The sequence below is a fragment of the Aotus nancymaae genome, unplaced genomic scaffold (genome assembly GCF_030222135.1).
Source record: "Aotus nancymaae isolate 86718 unplaced genomic scaffold, 86718_ANA_hifiasm-v0.15.2.pri h1tg000011l, whole genome shotgun sequence".
NCBI classification, from domain to species: domain Eukaryota; kingdom Metazoa; phylum Chordata; class Mammalia; order Primates; family Aotidae; genus Aotus; species Aotus nancymaae.
The window spans coordinates 47,793,513-47,809,692 of record NW_026988422.1 but is presented as its reverse complement, the minus strand read 5'-3'; the positions used below and the strand labels follow the sequence as shown (position 1 = coordinate 47,809,692).

Below are 16,180 nucleotides of genomic sequence, written 5' to 3'. Positions count from 1 at the left end.
CATATTTAAGAAATTATATTTTCCCATATTTTACTTCTTCATAAAGCAAAAAGTATATTAACCAACTAACTAGTTTAAGCCTTCTATAGCTTAAAATTAGGATCTGATAGGCTCTTCAGACAAATATAAAATTCACATTTCTAAATACTAAATGTACCATTGCGGACATGATATGAGTTAAGAATTTTCACTAGAATTACATCCATTGGATTCAGCCAACATTTATCAATGTTCACATACTTAAGAATTTCTTAAAATAATATTTAAGAGAATTATTCTACAGTGATACCATGCAGATAATGAGGCTGTCTAGTTTTGGTTTCTGTCTCTGACACTGTGGATGTCCCTGACATGACTGACTTTCTCTCCAGCAGATACTATATCCAAACCCAGAAGGCAGACAAAACATACTTGTTATGGCTTCACTGGGCAACGGAAAATGATGCGAGTGGTGCAGACATGCCCTTTACCTTAGGTAGGTGCTAGCTAAATGGAGTGTGTTGTCCCACTGGTTGCTGATATCAGTGAGGGTCTTCTGAACCAGCGGGGCCTCACTGCTCTCTGCCTGCTTCATGATGGTCTCTATTCTGGCATCCCCTTCAGGTTTCAGCAAAATTATTTCCTGAATTAAATAAAAAAGATTTTATAATGTCATCTGTATTATTTAGAGATACTATATATTTATTTGTAAGTTTTATATAGTGATTCTAACTGCAGTATATATTCCAACATAATCTTTTCATTTTTATATGTACCCAAAAGACAAATATATCTCCCTTTATATTATATAGAGTTAGTTCTCCATAAATATTTGTCAGTTTGAGCTGACTGCATTCCTGTTCTTCTCTAGATTTTCAATACTTTCTTTATGCCCCCCAAAATCCTGGCAAAACCTCTTCCTATCCACTCTATTATTTATGGATGGAGAGTTATGGTAACAATCTGACAAGACACTGTTATAACCTAAGCACAGACTTATGACTTCCCATAGGAAAATGCAGTGTCCCTCAGGCCAACTCTTGTTTCTCTACCATGACATAACTAATTCTCATTCTCACTTTTTATGGGAAAATGTCTGGATACAATCCCAAATGATTCTGATTATTTACTAAGTCTCACCAACCTTCAGAACTCACAATTTTTGAGTGAAGTGATTTCAATTCTCCTCGAGTTCCTTTTAAGCACAAGTGCTTCTGTCCCTTGTATTTTTATCTAGTGATTGAATTTTTAAATTTACTAAAATTAAATTTTAATTTTTTTTTTTTTTTTTCTTTTTGAGACGGAGTTTCGCTTTTGTTACCCAGGCTGGAGTGCAATGGCGCGATCTCGGCTCACCGCAACCTCCGCCTCCTGGGTTCAGGCAATTCTCCTGCCTCAGTCTCCTGAGTAGCTGGGATTACAGGCACGTGCCACCATGCCCAGCTAATTTTTTGTATTTTTAGTAGAGACGGGGTTTCACCATGTTGACCAGGATGGTCTCGATCTCTTGACCTCGTGATCCAACCCACCTCAGCCTCCCAAAGTGCTGGGATTACAGGCTTGAGCCACCACGCCCGGCCAATTAAATTTTAATTTTAAAAAATGTTTATTGAATCTCCCCTTAGATAAAAAGGGAGCCCAAGGGAGCTTGAGACTTTCTTGATTTTCCCGCCCACGATCTAGTAACCTTTTATAAACCATACACATCCACTCTAAAGAATTCCCCTGCCTCGACATTGCTGATGCTTCTGCTGTACTGACGTATATTCTTTTGACATCCCGCCAAACTCCCTCCCACTAGCAGCTCTCATCCAATGTCTTTATTTCAATTCTTCTGCAGCACTCAGTAAAAATGGACAATAGGCATTGCTCTCTCCAAGAGAGGACATGCTTTCTCTCTTTCATATGCATCAAAATAATTTTAGATCCATCACAATCCTTCTCTTTTGTAAGCTCAGTTATCTGAATTTCTTCAACCATTCCACAGTGATCCCATTTTCCATTAAGAAGCAAATCTTTACAGATTTCTTCTAAATCTTTTCAAAACTAGAGTTCACTGTGACTTCTGAAATTTAGTTTCCATAGCTATACCTTGATTTTTTGGATTCTTTCCTGAAGTGGCATTTTGCCTTCGGATGAATTCAAAACCATAAGGGACTCTTTAATCTCTTTTATCCAGTGAATTACATCATGTGCAAGATCGTTAAAGCTCTGGTCTTCCGTGGGTGGTAACTTATCCTCTTCCTCAATTTCACTTAGTTGTCTCAATAATGTTTGGTATCTATCCATCAAACATGTTGATTCCATTATTATTTCTTCTTCTTCAGTAAACCCATATTCCTTCAAAGAGCTGTTCAACTGGGCCACAGATTCAAACTGTTCCCTATAAATTCCAAATATTATTTAAAGTTTATAGGAGTAACCACACCATGGAAGAAACCATACCCCCAGTTAATGTATTTCATACAAAATCAGCTATACCTCTTCCTAGCTAAAGCATGGCAGAACAGCTCAGTTTTCTCTCCTGATTCTTCCATTCCTTTCCATTTCTCTTCTTGATTAGTCAACCACTTACTCAGATTTCTGTGTTCATCCTGGAGTCTAAAAGAGCATTATACGTGTTTAAATACAAAATAAGCAAAGAGTGTTTATACTAAAGAAAAGAATGACACAAATCTTGTGAGTCAACCAGGTTTTTACAATTTATATTTGTTACAGTTTAGAGAGAATTTAACCTGTAACAAAAATCTAAATAACAGACTGGATGATAGTGGGGTTCTATAGTATTAAATAAAACCATACAAATGTCTCATAGAGAACAGGAAACAGAAAACTTTTTTCAGCCTATCCCATGAACCTTTGCTACATTAGATAATTTGAAGATTTTTCCCAAATTTTTATATTCCTAGGACCAAGCCTGGATTTAAAAGTATGTCTTTTGTGTGTGAAATTTGTGTGTACTGCGTATCCCAGTGTTCTCTGTACTGAGGCAGAGCACAAATAAAGATACAGTTAGAAAACATGTTACTTAGAGATCACCCTTATTTCCTACCTTAGTAGGTGTTCCAAGTAGTCTTCAAGCTCCTTCGCTCGAGCCTGGCATATGGACTCCATTTTTTCTAATTCAAATTCTTGACCCACAAGCCAACTGCTAAGCTCCTTCACATGTGCTTTGGGCAGATGCTTCTTCACATGCTTCAGGACACTGTCCACCTGCTGTATTTTACTGTTTCTTCCTTCAAGAGTCAGGAAATCCTTCAGAAAGACAAAAAGTCCATTATGATCTCCTGGCAAGTCTAAATATGGTCTCTGCCACCTTCTTAAGAACCCATATGAAAGAAGGGTGAGGGAGATGTGGCTATCTCCAATGGCACATGATTTATATTAGTTCCAGAAGGCATGTGTACATTTACATTTGCTTCTGACTTCCTGGGAATTATATCAAGCAAAGTTATAAGAGCCACTAGGAAGGTCAGCAGGAGCAACACCAGGAAAGCGACATTTCCCTGTCCTGGCTGTGTTCAACTTCTCCACAGACTATTCTCTATTTAATGTTGCCCAAATCAGAATTTTACTTCAATGTTCATGTTTCAAGGTTTGGGCATCAATTGTTAAGGCCCATGCAACAGGCAAAATTAAAGGCAAACAAGCAAACAAAAAAAGATGGGACTTCAAATTATTAAAAGACAAGAGAGGTGATTCTATCAGTAAAGAATGGTACCATCTAAGCAAGGAATTCAACAGTGAACATTTAGTGCCATTGATAAGCTTAAGAATCTAACTTATCATCAAGACATTAAAGTAATACAGACAGTCTACCCTAAAGTGATGAAGATTTTAGGGCACCAAAGGCCTTTCAAACACCCCCGTGCACTCTGCCTTCCATTTCAGGATATCCTCCACTACGTTCCAACCAGAAATGTACTGAAGTTCAGTGTCAATTTTTAAAAGAAATATAACTGGGAAAACATGTATAAACAAGTCAAGAGACTTCTTTCAAGAAAGGGGATTTTAAAGTCCAAATTAGATCTTTATTTTTTATCAAATATGATTTCAACACAATTGAATTCACCAGTGGACACTAAAGTAAGCAGCATCTTAGAATAAATGTCAGAGTAGAGATTCTGTAAGCCATTTGTACACATACCCAATAAATAGAGTCTTAAATATTTGGGAAAAGGCCAAGTTATTCGGGAATATTATCTCTTATGTGAAAATATTAGGAAGTCAAAATAATTATTACTCTTATTTCTTTTTTTTTTTTTTTTTTTTGAGAGGGAGTTTCACTCGTTACCCAGGCTGGAGTGCAATGGTGTGATCTCGACTCACCGCAACCTCTGCCTCCTGGGTTCAGGCAAATCTCCTGCCTCAGCCTCCTGAGTAGCTGGGATTACAGGCACGCACCACTATGCCCAGCTAATTTTTTGTATTTTTAGTAGAGACGGGGTTTCGCCATGTTGACCAGGATGCTCTCAATCTCTTGACCTTGTGATCCACCCACCTCGGCTTCCCAAAGTGCTAGGATTACAGGCTTGAGCCACTGCGCCTGGCTCTTACTTCTTTTTCATTTGAGACAAGGTCTTACTCTGTCACCCAGGCAGGAGTGCTGGAATGCAGTGGTGTGATCTCAGCTCACTGCACCCTCCTCCTCCGAGGCTCAAGAGATCCTCCCACCTGGAACTATAGGTACTTGCCACCACACCTAGCTAATTTTTGTATTTTTTAATAGAAACAAGGTTTCACTATGAGCTTGGTGAACCTTTCACCAGGGTTCGAGACGCATGTTGGTCTTGAATTCTTGAGCTCAAGCGAACCACCCACCTCAGCCTCTCAAAGTGCTAGGATTATAGGCATGAACTACCACGCCCAGCCTCGCTATTTATTTAGATATAGTTCCATGCCTCCAGTACTTTAGTATTGAAAATTCTTGTTAAAAATGCACATATCTCTTACAGAAAGTTTTTGTAGCTTTTGTTCCACACTCCTTTTTGTTTCTGATGATTCAAAACACTCCTTAAGGTTCATTTTAATGTTGCTGAACCAGTCATTAAAATTCTTGCATTGATCTGCAGGGGGGAAAGAAGCTCTATTCATTCAAGGAAGACTTCATGCATTTTGTTAAAGCGAGAGCTTTTGAAACTTGTTTCCCATGCCATAGATACATATCATTGTGAAAGTGGTAATAAACTCTAAAATCCAATGTTCAGGGCTAATAAATCCTAGACAGTAATTATAGTGTATTTTCTATAGTAAACGTCTTTTTCAAGCATACAGGACTCTCAGAGACACTGCCCGGGCAGCCCGTACACAGTGTTTCCCCAGACTCACCAACCACAGTGAGCAGGTCAAACACTAGGACCTTGGCGACTTAACTTCAAGAAAGAAAGAAAGATTTGGAGCTTGCAAGAACTAGATGTTATTTATGTCAAGCATAAATCAGTGTTTTCTCCCAAACGATTTGTCTGATTATTATTTCTTTAAATGTAGTCTGTGCAAACCATCTCTAAGTCAGGCTTTAGATTAGCCTTTGTGTTCACAGTACTATGTTCTTACTTCAAGAGTTCCAGAAAGAAAATAAGAGAAACATTGCACTCACCATTCAATAACTTAGAAAAGTGATCTTGCAGAACACTTTTTTTGGTATTAAATAAATCACTGACGCTTTCGTATTGCTTTTTCAATTCAGAGAGTTCAGGAGTCAGACAACCTATTTGATTCTCAAGTAATATCATACTGTGTTTCTGCTGCAGAATTTGCTGTTGTATCTCCTAAATATGTAAACAAACAACAACCATTAAGTCTTAAAAACAGGCTCAATTTACACAAAGCATATTAGATCTCAATTGTTTCGTAAAAATCTCAATGACTCTCTTTGTTGAATGGATTCACTTTCTCTTTGCTAGTAAATGTGTGATACAATACCAAGTTAATATCAAATAATTATCAGCAAGACAATTCAAAGGTAAAAATGCTAAATATACAAAAACAGGTTTTCTGAGTTTTCTTCTTGGACTTTCATTTCTTTTCTATTTTTATTAACTCTAAGAGCTTAAGACGACTGCAAAATAGTGTGAAAATAAATCTGAACCACAGAAGACAAGCAGTTGGGTAGCACCTCTAGTTTAGTGAAGATCTCCAAGCTGTCAGAAGGAGACAGGGCTTTTAAGAGGGACTCAGTCATCCCGATCTGAGTCTTGGCTTGGTCGAGATCCTCCCTTAGCTCAGCAGTGCTGCCACTGAGTGCATAGTTGTTGGATTCTCCTGTTAAACACTTTTGCACATGTTCTATCTTGCTCAAAATAGAAGACTCCATGACCTGAAATCAGGAAACACATGAAGTAGTGTAACGGTCGTTATTTAACTAGATTTAAGACAACTGCATTGCTAGAGAATGGGTTGAGATTACTTCATTTCAATGTGAAATTCATTCTTCTCATTGTTCTACATTTTTCTATATCACTGATAAAATTTTGCCTTTAAAGATAAAGCGTAACATAAAAAAAAAAACTGAAATGGATATCCTGACTTCTTTCTAAGAGACAAACTTGATCCTTTCTCCCAACACAAGTTTAATCTAGCATACCAACTAAGATGCTATCTCATGGGGCTCATGAGATAAAATATAAAGAAAAACATATAGATGAGATTCAAACATACAGAAAAAAATTAGCCAGCTTTTTATTGAGTATTTATGATATAATCAGCACTGTGGTAAGCACTTTGTGTAGAAAACACAGGCTTAAGAATATTAAGTAACTTGTCCAAACTCATAAAGCTGGTAGGTAGTACAGCGAGAACCTCACCCAGAAGGTCTCAACTCCAGCGCTCATATTCAACCACTATGTAGCTAGACCTAAGGAAAACAAAAACAAGTCTCTTCACATAACCGAAAATCACACTTGAGGCAACCTCTCTCTGTCTCCATCTAGCAAATAATAAACATAGGATGACTTGAGCGAAATTCTCTTTCGCTCCTACGCACACATAGGAAAGCATCATTACTTTACACGGAAGCTCAGGCAACATCTGCCCTCCATAGCTGAAGCCTGTGAAATAGGTGAGGGGAGAATAAAGGAATATAAAAATATAGTATCATTCATGCTAAATAAGGAATACATGTATTTATACCAACTATTAAAAATTTGGTTGGACTTAATATAGGAATTGAATAAATGATCCTAATTTTATTTTAGGCTTTAACGTTTAAAATGGTTTATAAATGTTATTTTAGAGGCTACAGGGCAAACTTGTCCAATCCATGGCCCAACACAAATTCACAAATTTCCTTAAAACATTATGATATTTTTTTTGCGACTTTCTTTTTAAGCGTATCAGCTATCATTAGTGTTAGTGGTCCAAGACAATTCTTCTTCTTCCAATACAGCCCAGGGAAGCCAAAAGACTGGACACCCCTACTATAATCCTTAATTGGGCCTTTTTGTTTGTTTGTTTTAGAGACAGGGTCTTGCTCTGTTGCCCAGACTGGAGAGCAGTGATATGATTATAGCTCACTGAGGCCTCAATAACTGAAACTTCTAAATAAAAATTCTTACCTGCAATTCAAGAGGTATTTCACTGCTTTGGAGCAAAAATTGTATTTCAGCCACTCTTTGAGAAAATTCTGAAGCTTTTTGTTGATGGACTTGTAATTCTTCCTAAAATATGTAATTTTAAAGGATAGTGTCTTTTTATTTCATACCTTATTTTCTGGTACCCATAATTACTACTGTTTATATATAGAAACTGAGAGCCCTTGAATTTCCCATAATGATTTGTGTTTTGTCAGAGTCCTAGAAGTTACAAAACCAAGTGCCTTCAGGGGCAGGCAAGTGCTATAACCAACTGTCTTTCTAGGTATAAGACAAGAGAAAGGTTAGGCCTGCACCACAGGTGACTGCATAGTCTGCCTTAAGGCATTACATTTCATAAATATATTTGTTGGCCGGGCGCAGTGGCTCACACCTGTAATTCCAGCACTTTGGGAGGCCAAGGTGGGCGGATCACCTGAGGTCAGGAGTTGGAGACCAGCCTGACCAACATGGAGAAACCCCATCTCTATTAAAAATACAAAATTAGCCAGGCATGGTGGCACATGCCTATAATCCCAGCTACTCAGGAAGCTCAGCTGGAGAATGGCTTGAACCTGGGAGGTGGAGGTTGCAGTGAGCCAAGATCGAACCACTGCATTCCAGCCAGGCAACAAGAGCAAAACTCCATCTCAAAGGAAAAAAAAAAGAAATTTCATAAATATATTTGTAAATTGCATACCCCATGTATGTGCATCTGCACATGTGCACACACACACGCACACAGGCAACTTTAGCAGATTTTGGCCCACAGCTGTCAGTTTACAATCCTTAATTTCAGATTTTAAACAACCTACAATCCAAGATAAATTTAAAGGACTCTTAGAAATGATTCATTTATACTTAGAAAATCACAGTTTTACTTAATACCCATTATAATATATCTAGGAAACTTGTAATCTCCAAACACTTAAAAAACTTTTTCCAAATGTGTAAAACTAAACACATGAATTAACAAGTGAATAAAATAGTGAGAATTGGAGACAAAGTAAGATTTGAGGCATTAGCATGAATTTTTATGTTACATTGAACCATATATAACCAGCAACAGTTGGCTGTTTTCTGACCTAGCAAGACAGCAAAAAAAAAATTTTTTTTTTTTTGAGACAGTCTCCCTCTGTCGTCCACTCTGGAGTACAGTGGTGTGATCTCTGCTCACTGTAACCTCTTCCTCTCAGGTTCAAGCGATTCTCCTGCCTCAGCCTAAGTAGCTGGGATTACAGGCACACTCCACCACACCCAGCTAATATTTTTGTATTTTTAGTAGAGACAGGGTTTCTCCATGTTGGCCAGATTGGTCTCAAACTTCTGACCTCAAGTGATCCACCTGCTTCGGCCTCCCAAAGTGCTGGGATTACAGGCATGAGTCACCGTGCCCAGCCAACAACAAATTTATATGATCCAAACAAATAATATATAAACAAACAAGCAATTAGAAAGAATTCTCCCTAGAGTTGAAAGAGAAGTAACTTCGATTCTTTCCAAATGCCACAACCTGAGACTGTCGTTTTAAAAAGCAGCTTTTCTTGAAGCTCTATAACAATGGTGATACTCAGCCATGTATTCTTTCTAATCCTTACAAGGCATTGTTTAATTCAAACACTGAAGAAGGCTGTCCATAATCAATGGTCTAGATCAGAGATTAACAAACTATAGCCGGAGGGCTGATAGCTTGTTTTTATAAATAAAGTTTTTATCGGAAACCAGCTACATCTTTTTCATACTACCAATCGCTTTGGCAATCTGGTGAAGCCTATAGGCCCTTTGTGTAACAATATTTTTTAAACAAAGCATAAAATAAATAAGGCAGGATTACAAAGAAAAACAATGAAATGATAATTATCAAAATATTAAAAACAATTTGTGATACATAACAGTAGTACATGTTTCCCTATTATATAACAAGAACTAGCAATAAACCTACTAAATCCCACACTTTCAAAGTAGTGGTAAGGGTAACAGATACAACAACTGAATAATGAGCCAAAAATACCTGTGATTTTCTTGATAACAAAGTAACATATGATCATCCTAATATACTTGTTGACTATATTCATAACTGAAACAAGTTCTGCCTTTTAGTTATGATAACAAAGATGCAGTTTTTTCCCATCCAAAGTCTTCTTACCCTTTGGGTGTCTGTGAACCCCAGTTGAATAGTACCTGTTAGCATCTCCCTAGATGTCAGCAAGGAGATGATAGAGTTCAAGAACCTCTCAGGAATTATAAAAGAAATAGAAAGATTTCTTTGTGATTTTTCCACCCTGTTCAATGAAAACAAACTCAATACTAAAATGTCAACTGTGCAGATGACAGAGCCTTAGCAGATAATAAGAAATAAAAGAGAAAAAAAAAAGTCAATTGTGTACCAAGAAAAGCATATATTTTATATGTTAAATTTACCTTCAGCCTTTCTCTGTCCTCTTCAGTCAATTGATGTAATTCCATTTTTTGAAGGGCGTTTTCTGTCCACTCATCAATGACATTTTTTAAGTTAAAAAGTTTGTCCCATAAAGCTAGAGCTCGACCAAGACTTTCATAATAGTCTTCTGTCTTCTCATTTATCTACCATAATTTAAAAAGAGAAACAAAATACGTAACAGTGAAAAGTCTGAAAACCACTATTTCAGCCAAACATGGTTTTGTTTGTTTGTTTGTTTTTGAGACAGAGTCTCACTCTGTTGCCCAGGCTGGAGTGCAGTCGTGCGAATTCGGCTCACTGCAACCTTCACTTCCCAGGTTCAAGCAATCCTCCTGCCTCAGCCTCCTGAGGCTGGGATTACAGGCATGCACCATCATATCTAGCTAATTTTTCTATTTTTAGTAGAGACAGGGTTTCACCATGTTGGCCAGGCTGGTCTCGGTCTCCTGACCTTGTGATCCACCTGCCGCGGCCTCCCAAAGTGCTGGGATTACAGGCATGAGCCAATGCACCTGGTCTAGTCTTCCTAATTTCTAAACCATAATTTTTTTTGTTAAAGGGTGCTTTTAAAAACCCAGAAGAAAATATAATGCACGTGAGTTCTTAGTTTATAATTAATAAAAACTAGTAATATCATTACTACTCAACCAAAATTATATTAAATATGCAGTTAAACATCAGTATACGGCATGAACAGCAATATATTAACTAACTTATTTTAAAGCTGAGTATGTGTTTTTATATGTAGATGATGAACCCATGTGTTAGTAGTGCCCGACTCGGGGGGTAAAATTAATTCCTAAGTTTTATATAATTTGAGCATTTTTACAATGGGTATTTCTGAATCTTGTAATTAAATAAAAATACTAAAGATACACAAAAAAATTGGAAACAAAATTAAATTTGTAGTCAATGAAATTATCACATACATCAAGCCATCTATCCACAATAATATTAGCCTCTTTTTCAAAAGGGGGCTCTTCAAAAGTCTTCATTTTATTTAGATGAAATTGTAGATTTTTGCAGATCTGGTTTATCTTGTCTACAACTTCTAAATGCTCATTAAATTCTTCTTTGACAATTTCAATCTGTAAAAAAAATATAAAAGTTATTTTTTATGTACTGACATAGACAAACAGCTAAGAATCACAATTCTATTGTTGGATATGGAGCTTAAAAGCAATACCCAACAAAAACAATGTAATAGCTTCTTACATTGTTCTTCTTTAAAGCAGGTTTTTATTATCCCACTTTCTCAATGAAAAGTTTTAGCATCCTAACCATTGGTTCAATGTTAATCTTATATTCAAATTTCCTTCCACTATACATGACGAAATTTTCATAGTGGCCTAAAACCATATTTCTTGCCCATGTGAAATAAGATTCTACCTGCCAAAAAAAGCACCTCCATTAAATGGCATTTAAAAAAAAAAAAAAAGAGAGAGTTCCTACATCTGCCTAATAGGAATTATCTTTTAAGTGTCAGAGAACCTCTAAGTGCTTACCTGAATAAAATAAACAGACCTCTAACACATCTTGGAGTCTAACTTTATCATTTCTAACATAAAAGGCAAAATGCTATCTTATCAAAAGGAAAATCTCCAATCACCGGGAAACCAAGCAACATACTTCTAAATATGGGTCAAAGAGAAGTCTCAAGGAAATTTTTTAGTACGTCAAACAGAATGAAAATAAAACATGAAAACTTGTGTAATACAGTTAAAGTATTGCTAAGAGGGAAATTTATAGCACTAAATGCATACATTAAAAATGAGGAAAAGTCTGAAATCAATAATCTAAGTGACCACTTCAAGAATCTAAGAACAAAATAAACCCAAAGCAAGTAAAAGGAAGGAAATAATAAAAATTAAAACAGAAATCAATTAAGTTGAAAAGACAAGAACCTTAGAAAAAAAATCAATGAAATAAAGAGCTAGTTCTTTCAAAAGATCAGTAAAATTGATAAACTTCTATAATCTAGAAAGACTGACAAAAGCAAAGAGAAAAGAAAGCAATACCAATACTAGGAATAAAGTAGGGATATCACTACAGACATCAAGCAAATAAGGGAATGCTACAAATAACTCTACATACACAAATTTGAAAACTTAAGAGGAGATGGATAGATACTTTGAAAAACACTGACAACCACAACTCATCCAATATTAAATACATAATATGAACTGCCCTATTAATATTAAAGAAATTGAATGAATAATATAGAAACTCCCCCAAAAGAAATTTACAGGTCCAGATGGTTTCACTACAGAATTTGATCAATCATCTAAAAGAGATATATTACCAATTATATACAATCTCTCCTGGAAAACTGAAGAGAAGGGAACACTCCCAACTAGTTTTATGAAAGCCAGTTTTACACTACAAAAAAAGAAACTACAATATCTCTCAAGGAAATATACACAAAAATCCTTAACAAAACATTAGCAAATATAATTCAGTAACATATATTAAAAAAAGGAATTGTACACCTTGACTAAATAAGGTTTATTCCAGGAAGGCAAGGCTAGTTTAACATCTAAAAATCAATCAGTGTAACCCATTTTAATAAGCTAATGGAAATAAATTATATAATCATGTCAGTTAATGCAGAAAAGCACAGATGTAAAATGTTACAACCACTCTGAAAAACATTTTGACAGTTTCCTTAAAAAATAAACATCCAATTCACATATGACCCAGCAACCACACTCCTGGACACATCCCTGAGAAATAAAAACTTATATTCACCAAAGACTCCTTCACAAATGTTTACAACAGCTTTATTCATAATAGTCCGAAACTGAAAAGAACACGGAGGTCCTTCAGTGGGTGAATAGTTAAACTGTGATACATTCATACCATGGAATACTGCTCAGCAAGAAAAAGGAACAAACTATCAATATGGAAGAACCTGAATGAATCTCCACAGAATAATGCTGAAGGAAAAGAGCCAATCCCAAAGAGTTACGTATTCTGTGATTTCATTCATATAACATTTTTTAAATAAGATTATAGAAATGAAGACTATATTAGTGGGTGTCAGGGATTAGAAGGAGTGGGAAGAGGAGGGAAGTGAATGGGGCTAGAAAATGACAGTAAGAGGAATCCTTGTGGTGATGAAAATGTTCTTTATCTTGACTGTATTGATGTCAATATCCTGATTGTGATACTTTATAGTTTTACAAGATTTTACCTTTGGGGAAACTCAATATAGCATACATGGGATCTCTTTGTATTATTTCTGCATGTGAGTCTACCATTATCTCAAAATAAAGGCTAATTTAAAAATTAATAATAAATAAAATCTTTAAAATGAAAACTCAATACCAAGGAGGTTTGTCTTCTAACTGGATGCTGACTGATACATTGGCAGAGCTGAGATCCAAACCCAGGTCTTCTTTCTCCTGGTTCAGAACTCTGCACTGGGGCACAATAAATGTTTGTCCACACAGATGGAACTAGAGGCCATTATCCTAAGTGAAATAACTCAGAAAGTCAAACACTGAATGTTCTCACTTATAAGTGGGAGCTAAACAATGGGGGGCACATGAACATACAGAGTGGACTATTAGGCATTGACTGGGGACTATAAAAGGTGGGCCAATAGGGGTGGGGTGAAGGCTGAAAATTTACATATTGGGTACAATGCTCACTATTTGGGTGACAGGTACACTAAAACCCCAGACTCCACCATTACACAATATACGCATGTAAGAAATTTGCACTTGTACTCCCTAAATATACCCAAAAAAAAAAAAAAAAATTAAATGAGGAAAAACATTTGTAAGCAAAAACGTTGGTTCAATTAAATTTTATATATATATATATATATACACACACACACATACATCTTTAATTGATATATTTCATTTAATTGAACAAGCTAAATATTTTTGCCTGCAAAGAACTTTCTTGTTAAACTAGCACAAGTTTCCACAGGGTGATGAGAGAAGAAAGGGAAGAGGGTGTACTTTTAGCATTGCCAGATAAGAGTTTTGTTGTACAATGAATGGAAGGAGTAGAATAAAGGGAACTAGGCCCACTTTGACATTTCCAAACTTCAGTAGTCTCCTGACATTCCAGCCTTCTAGTCTAACTTTTGCACTTCTGTCTTTCACTAAAGAGAGTAGAAATTTGTCACCATATCCTAGATAAACATCCAGGTTACTACGGTTTTGAAGGACAAAAGTTCTCAGTGGTATCATATTTCAGGCACTGCTGCAAAGCAGCATAAAAATCCATGCTACAGAAATGGACTGTGTGAAGACAGTACCTATGTCATCACAAAATTAACTCAAGGTTATGTTAATAATCAGTACTAAAATTTGGTTTTTCAGTTTTTTTAAAAACCTGACAAAAGAATTAAACATTAGTGTATTAAAACTTCTATATCTTTTACACAAAATAATAGATTATTTCAGCAAACGTATAAAGTACCCATGTACTAGATGCAGAATTTTCATTTTAATAAAATAAGGAAAGCCAGGCCTGTTGTTTCTTAAAGGTAGTTATAATTATTTTATTAATTTTAAAAATACCTTTTGCAGTTGAGTAAGGAGTACAGACAAAGAAGAGTTAATTTTTATTCTGCTATATACACACTTCAAATATGTCTTCAGGACAGGCAGTTTTATGCAGTGAGCGAAACACTGAAATAACAAGTTTAACATGGTGGATTAAACATCCATGTTTGTCTGTTTTCTCCCCACATGCTACTTTAATAACAGAAAAGAATTGAAAACGGAACAAACCAACAAGCACAAAGAGAACAGAGGATAAGAATACTCTCAGGTGGAAGATGAGAAGTTGGGAAGCTGAAAAGCTGAAGAATGAATGGTAACTGATTCAACAAACTAAAGCTGAAACCTTAGTCTAGAAGGAGATGGGATAGTGGGGAGGGTGCAGAGAAGCCAGTAAGAAGCAAGGCCATTTGTGTCATAGAATCTCAAAAGGCTAGAAATGACTTAATGACTTCTCATTAAGGTCAACCACAAACAGGAAGACTGGATGACATTTTTTAAGAGAAACACATGTAGACTGTCAGGCCCTCCTTCACCTGGTTGGATGGCTTCCCTCCATACCCAAAGAGATTTACTTTCCAGGGAGGCTCTGGACTTGGGGCTGCCAAATACAGCTGAGGACAGAGATGAGGTCCTGTTGCGATAGCCACCGAGGAGCTAATGATGGCAGAAAGGCCAAGACCTGGGCCTAGATTCCAATTAGGGAGACTCACCCAGGAGAGTCAGCTCCCTGGAGGTGACAAGAAGTTTATTAGTCAGAAAAATAACTTATCTAGAAACTACAGTTTATAGTTATAAGGTTATACAGTTATGGGGTAGTGGGAAGAGCAGCAGACAGGCCACGCGCAGCATGGGGCATCATAACCAACACTCATCAAGACCTAGGTACGTCTGATGATACTTTACAGATGCAACCTCACCAGATCAAAAGGAATCCTTTCCACTGGTCAGAGGATCCCACTTAACAGGGCTAAGGTAGGGCACCAGAATTGAGGAGGATTTGCAGGAACAGGAAAAGCTGCGGCCGGGCGGGATGACTCACGCCTATAATCCCAGCACTTTGGGAGGCCGAGGCAGGCGAATGACGAGGAGTTCAAGACCAGTCTGGCCAACATAATGAAACCCCGCCTCTACCAAAAATACAAAAAATTAGCTGGCTGTGACAGTGTGCAACTGTAATTCCAGCTACTCAGGAGGCTGAGGCAGGAGAATGTCACGAGTCCAGGAGGCAAAGGTTGCAGTGAGTCAAGATCACGCCATTGCTCTCCAGCCCTGGCAACAGTGTGAGATTCCATCTCAAAAAAAAAAAAAAAGAAAAGAAAAGCTGCAAGTCAAGTAGGACTAGATATCTGGTCAGCATACAAGGCAGGGTCTCAGGGTCTGTTGAATAAGGCAGAGACCTTGATCCTAAAACAAGAGCACAAGGTAGGAGACTGCTATCAGGGACACGGCAGAAGGGCAACTATGCAAACTGGAACATGAGCCTAAGAGGATCTGGTAAGGCTGAACATGCTGGATTCTCCAAGAATCTAGGAAACCAGAGCTCCTTAAATCTACTGAATGAAGACAGGACCCTCCTAGATCCCAAGACCAGCCAAACCCAAAAGCTGCCTCCACTGGAGGGAACCAGACAGGTTACATTCTAAGCAATTCTGACTATTTGCTCATGGTCT

General features: G+C 36.9%; 1 protein-coding gene across 1 annotated transcript in view; it reads right to left on the bottom strand.

The window, feature by feature from the left end:
• The window catches only part of SYNE2 (spectrin repeat containing nuclear envelope protein 2), a 330,936-nt gene that overhangs the window by 202,263 nt on the left and 112,493 nt on the right, over positions 1-16,180 (bottom strand). Inside the window, exons 33-42 of the mRNA XM_064374927.1 lie at positions 10,917-11,075; positions 9,969-10,130; positions 7,533-7,634; positions 6,095-6,295; positions 5,576-5,747; positions 4,933-5,045; positions 3,032-3,234; positions 2,461-2,580; positions 2,071-2,362; positions 471-622 (exon numbers count right to left, since the gene is read on the bottom strand). Of these exons, the coding sequence (XP_064230997.1) occupies positions 471-622; positions 2,071-2,362; positions 2,461-2,580; positions 3,032-3,234; positions 4,933-5,045; positions 5,576-5,747; positions 6,095-6,295; positions 7,533-7,634; positions 9,969-10,130; positions 10,917-11,075 (1,676 nt within the window). The remainder of the gene's footprint in view (positions 1-470; positions 623-2,070; positions 2,363-2,460; positions 2,581-3,031; positions 3,235-4,932; positions 5,046-5,575; positions 5,748-6,094; positions 6,296-7,532; positions 7,635-9,968; positions 10,131-10,916; positions 11,076-16,180) is intronic.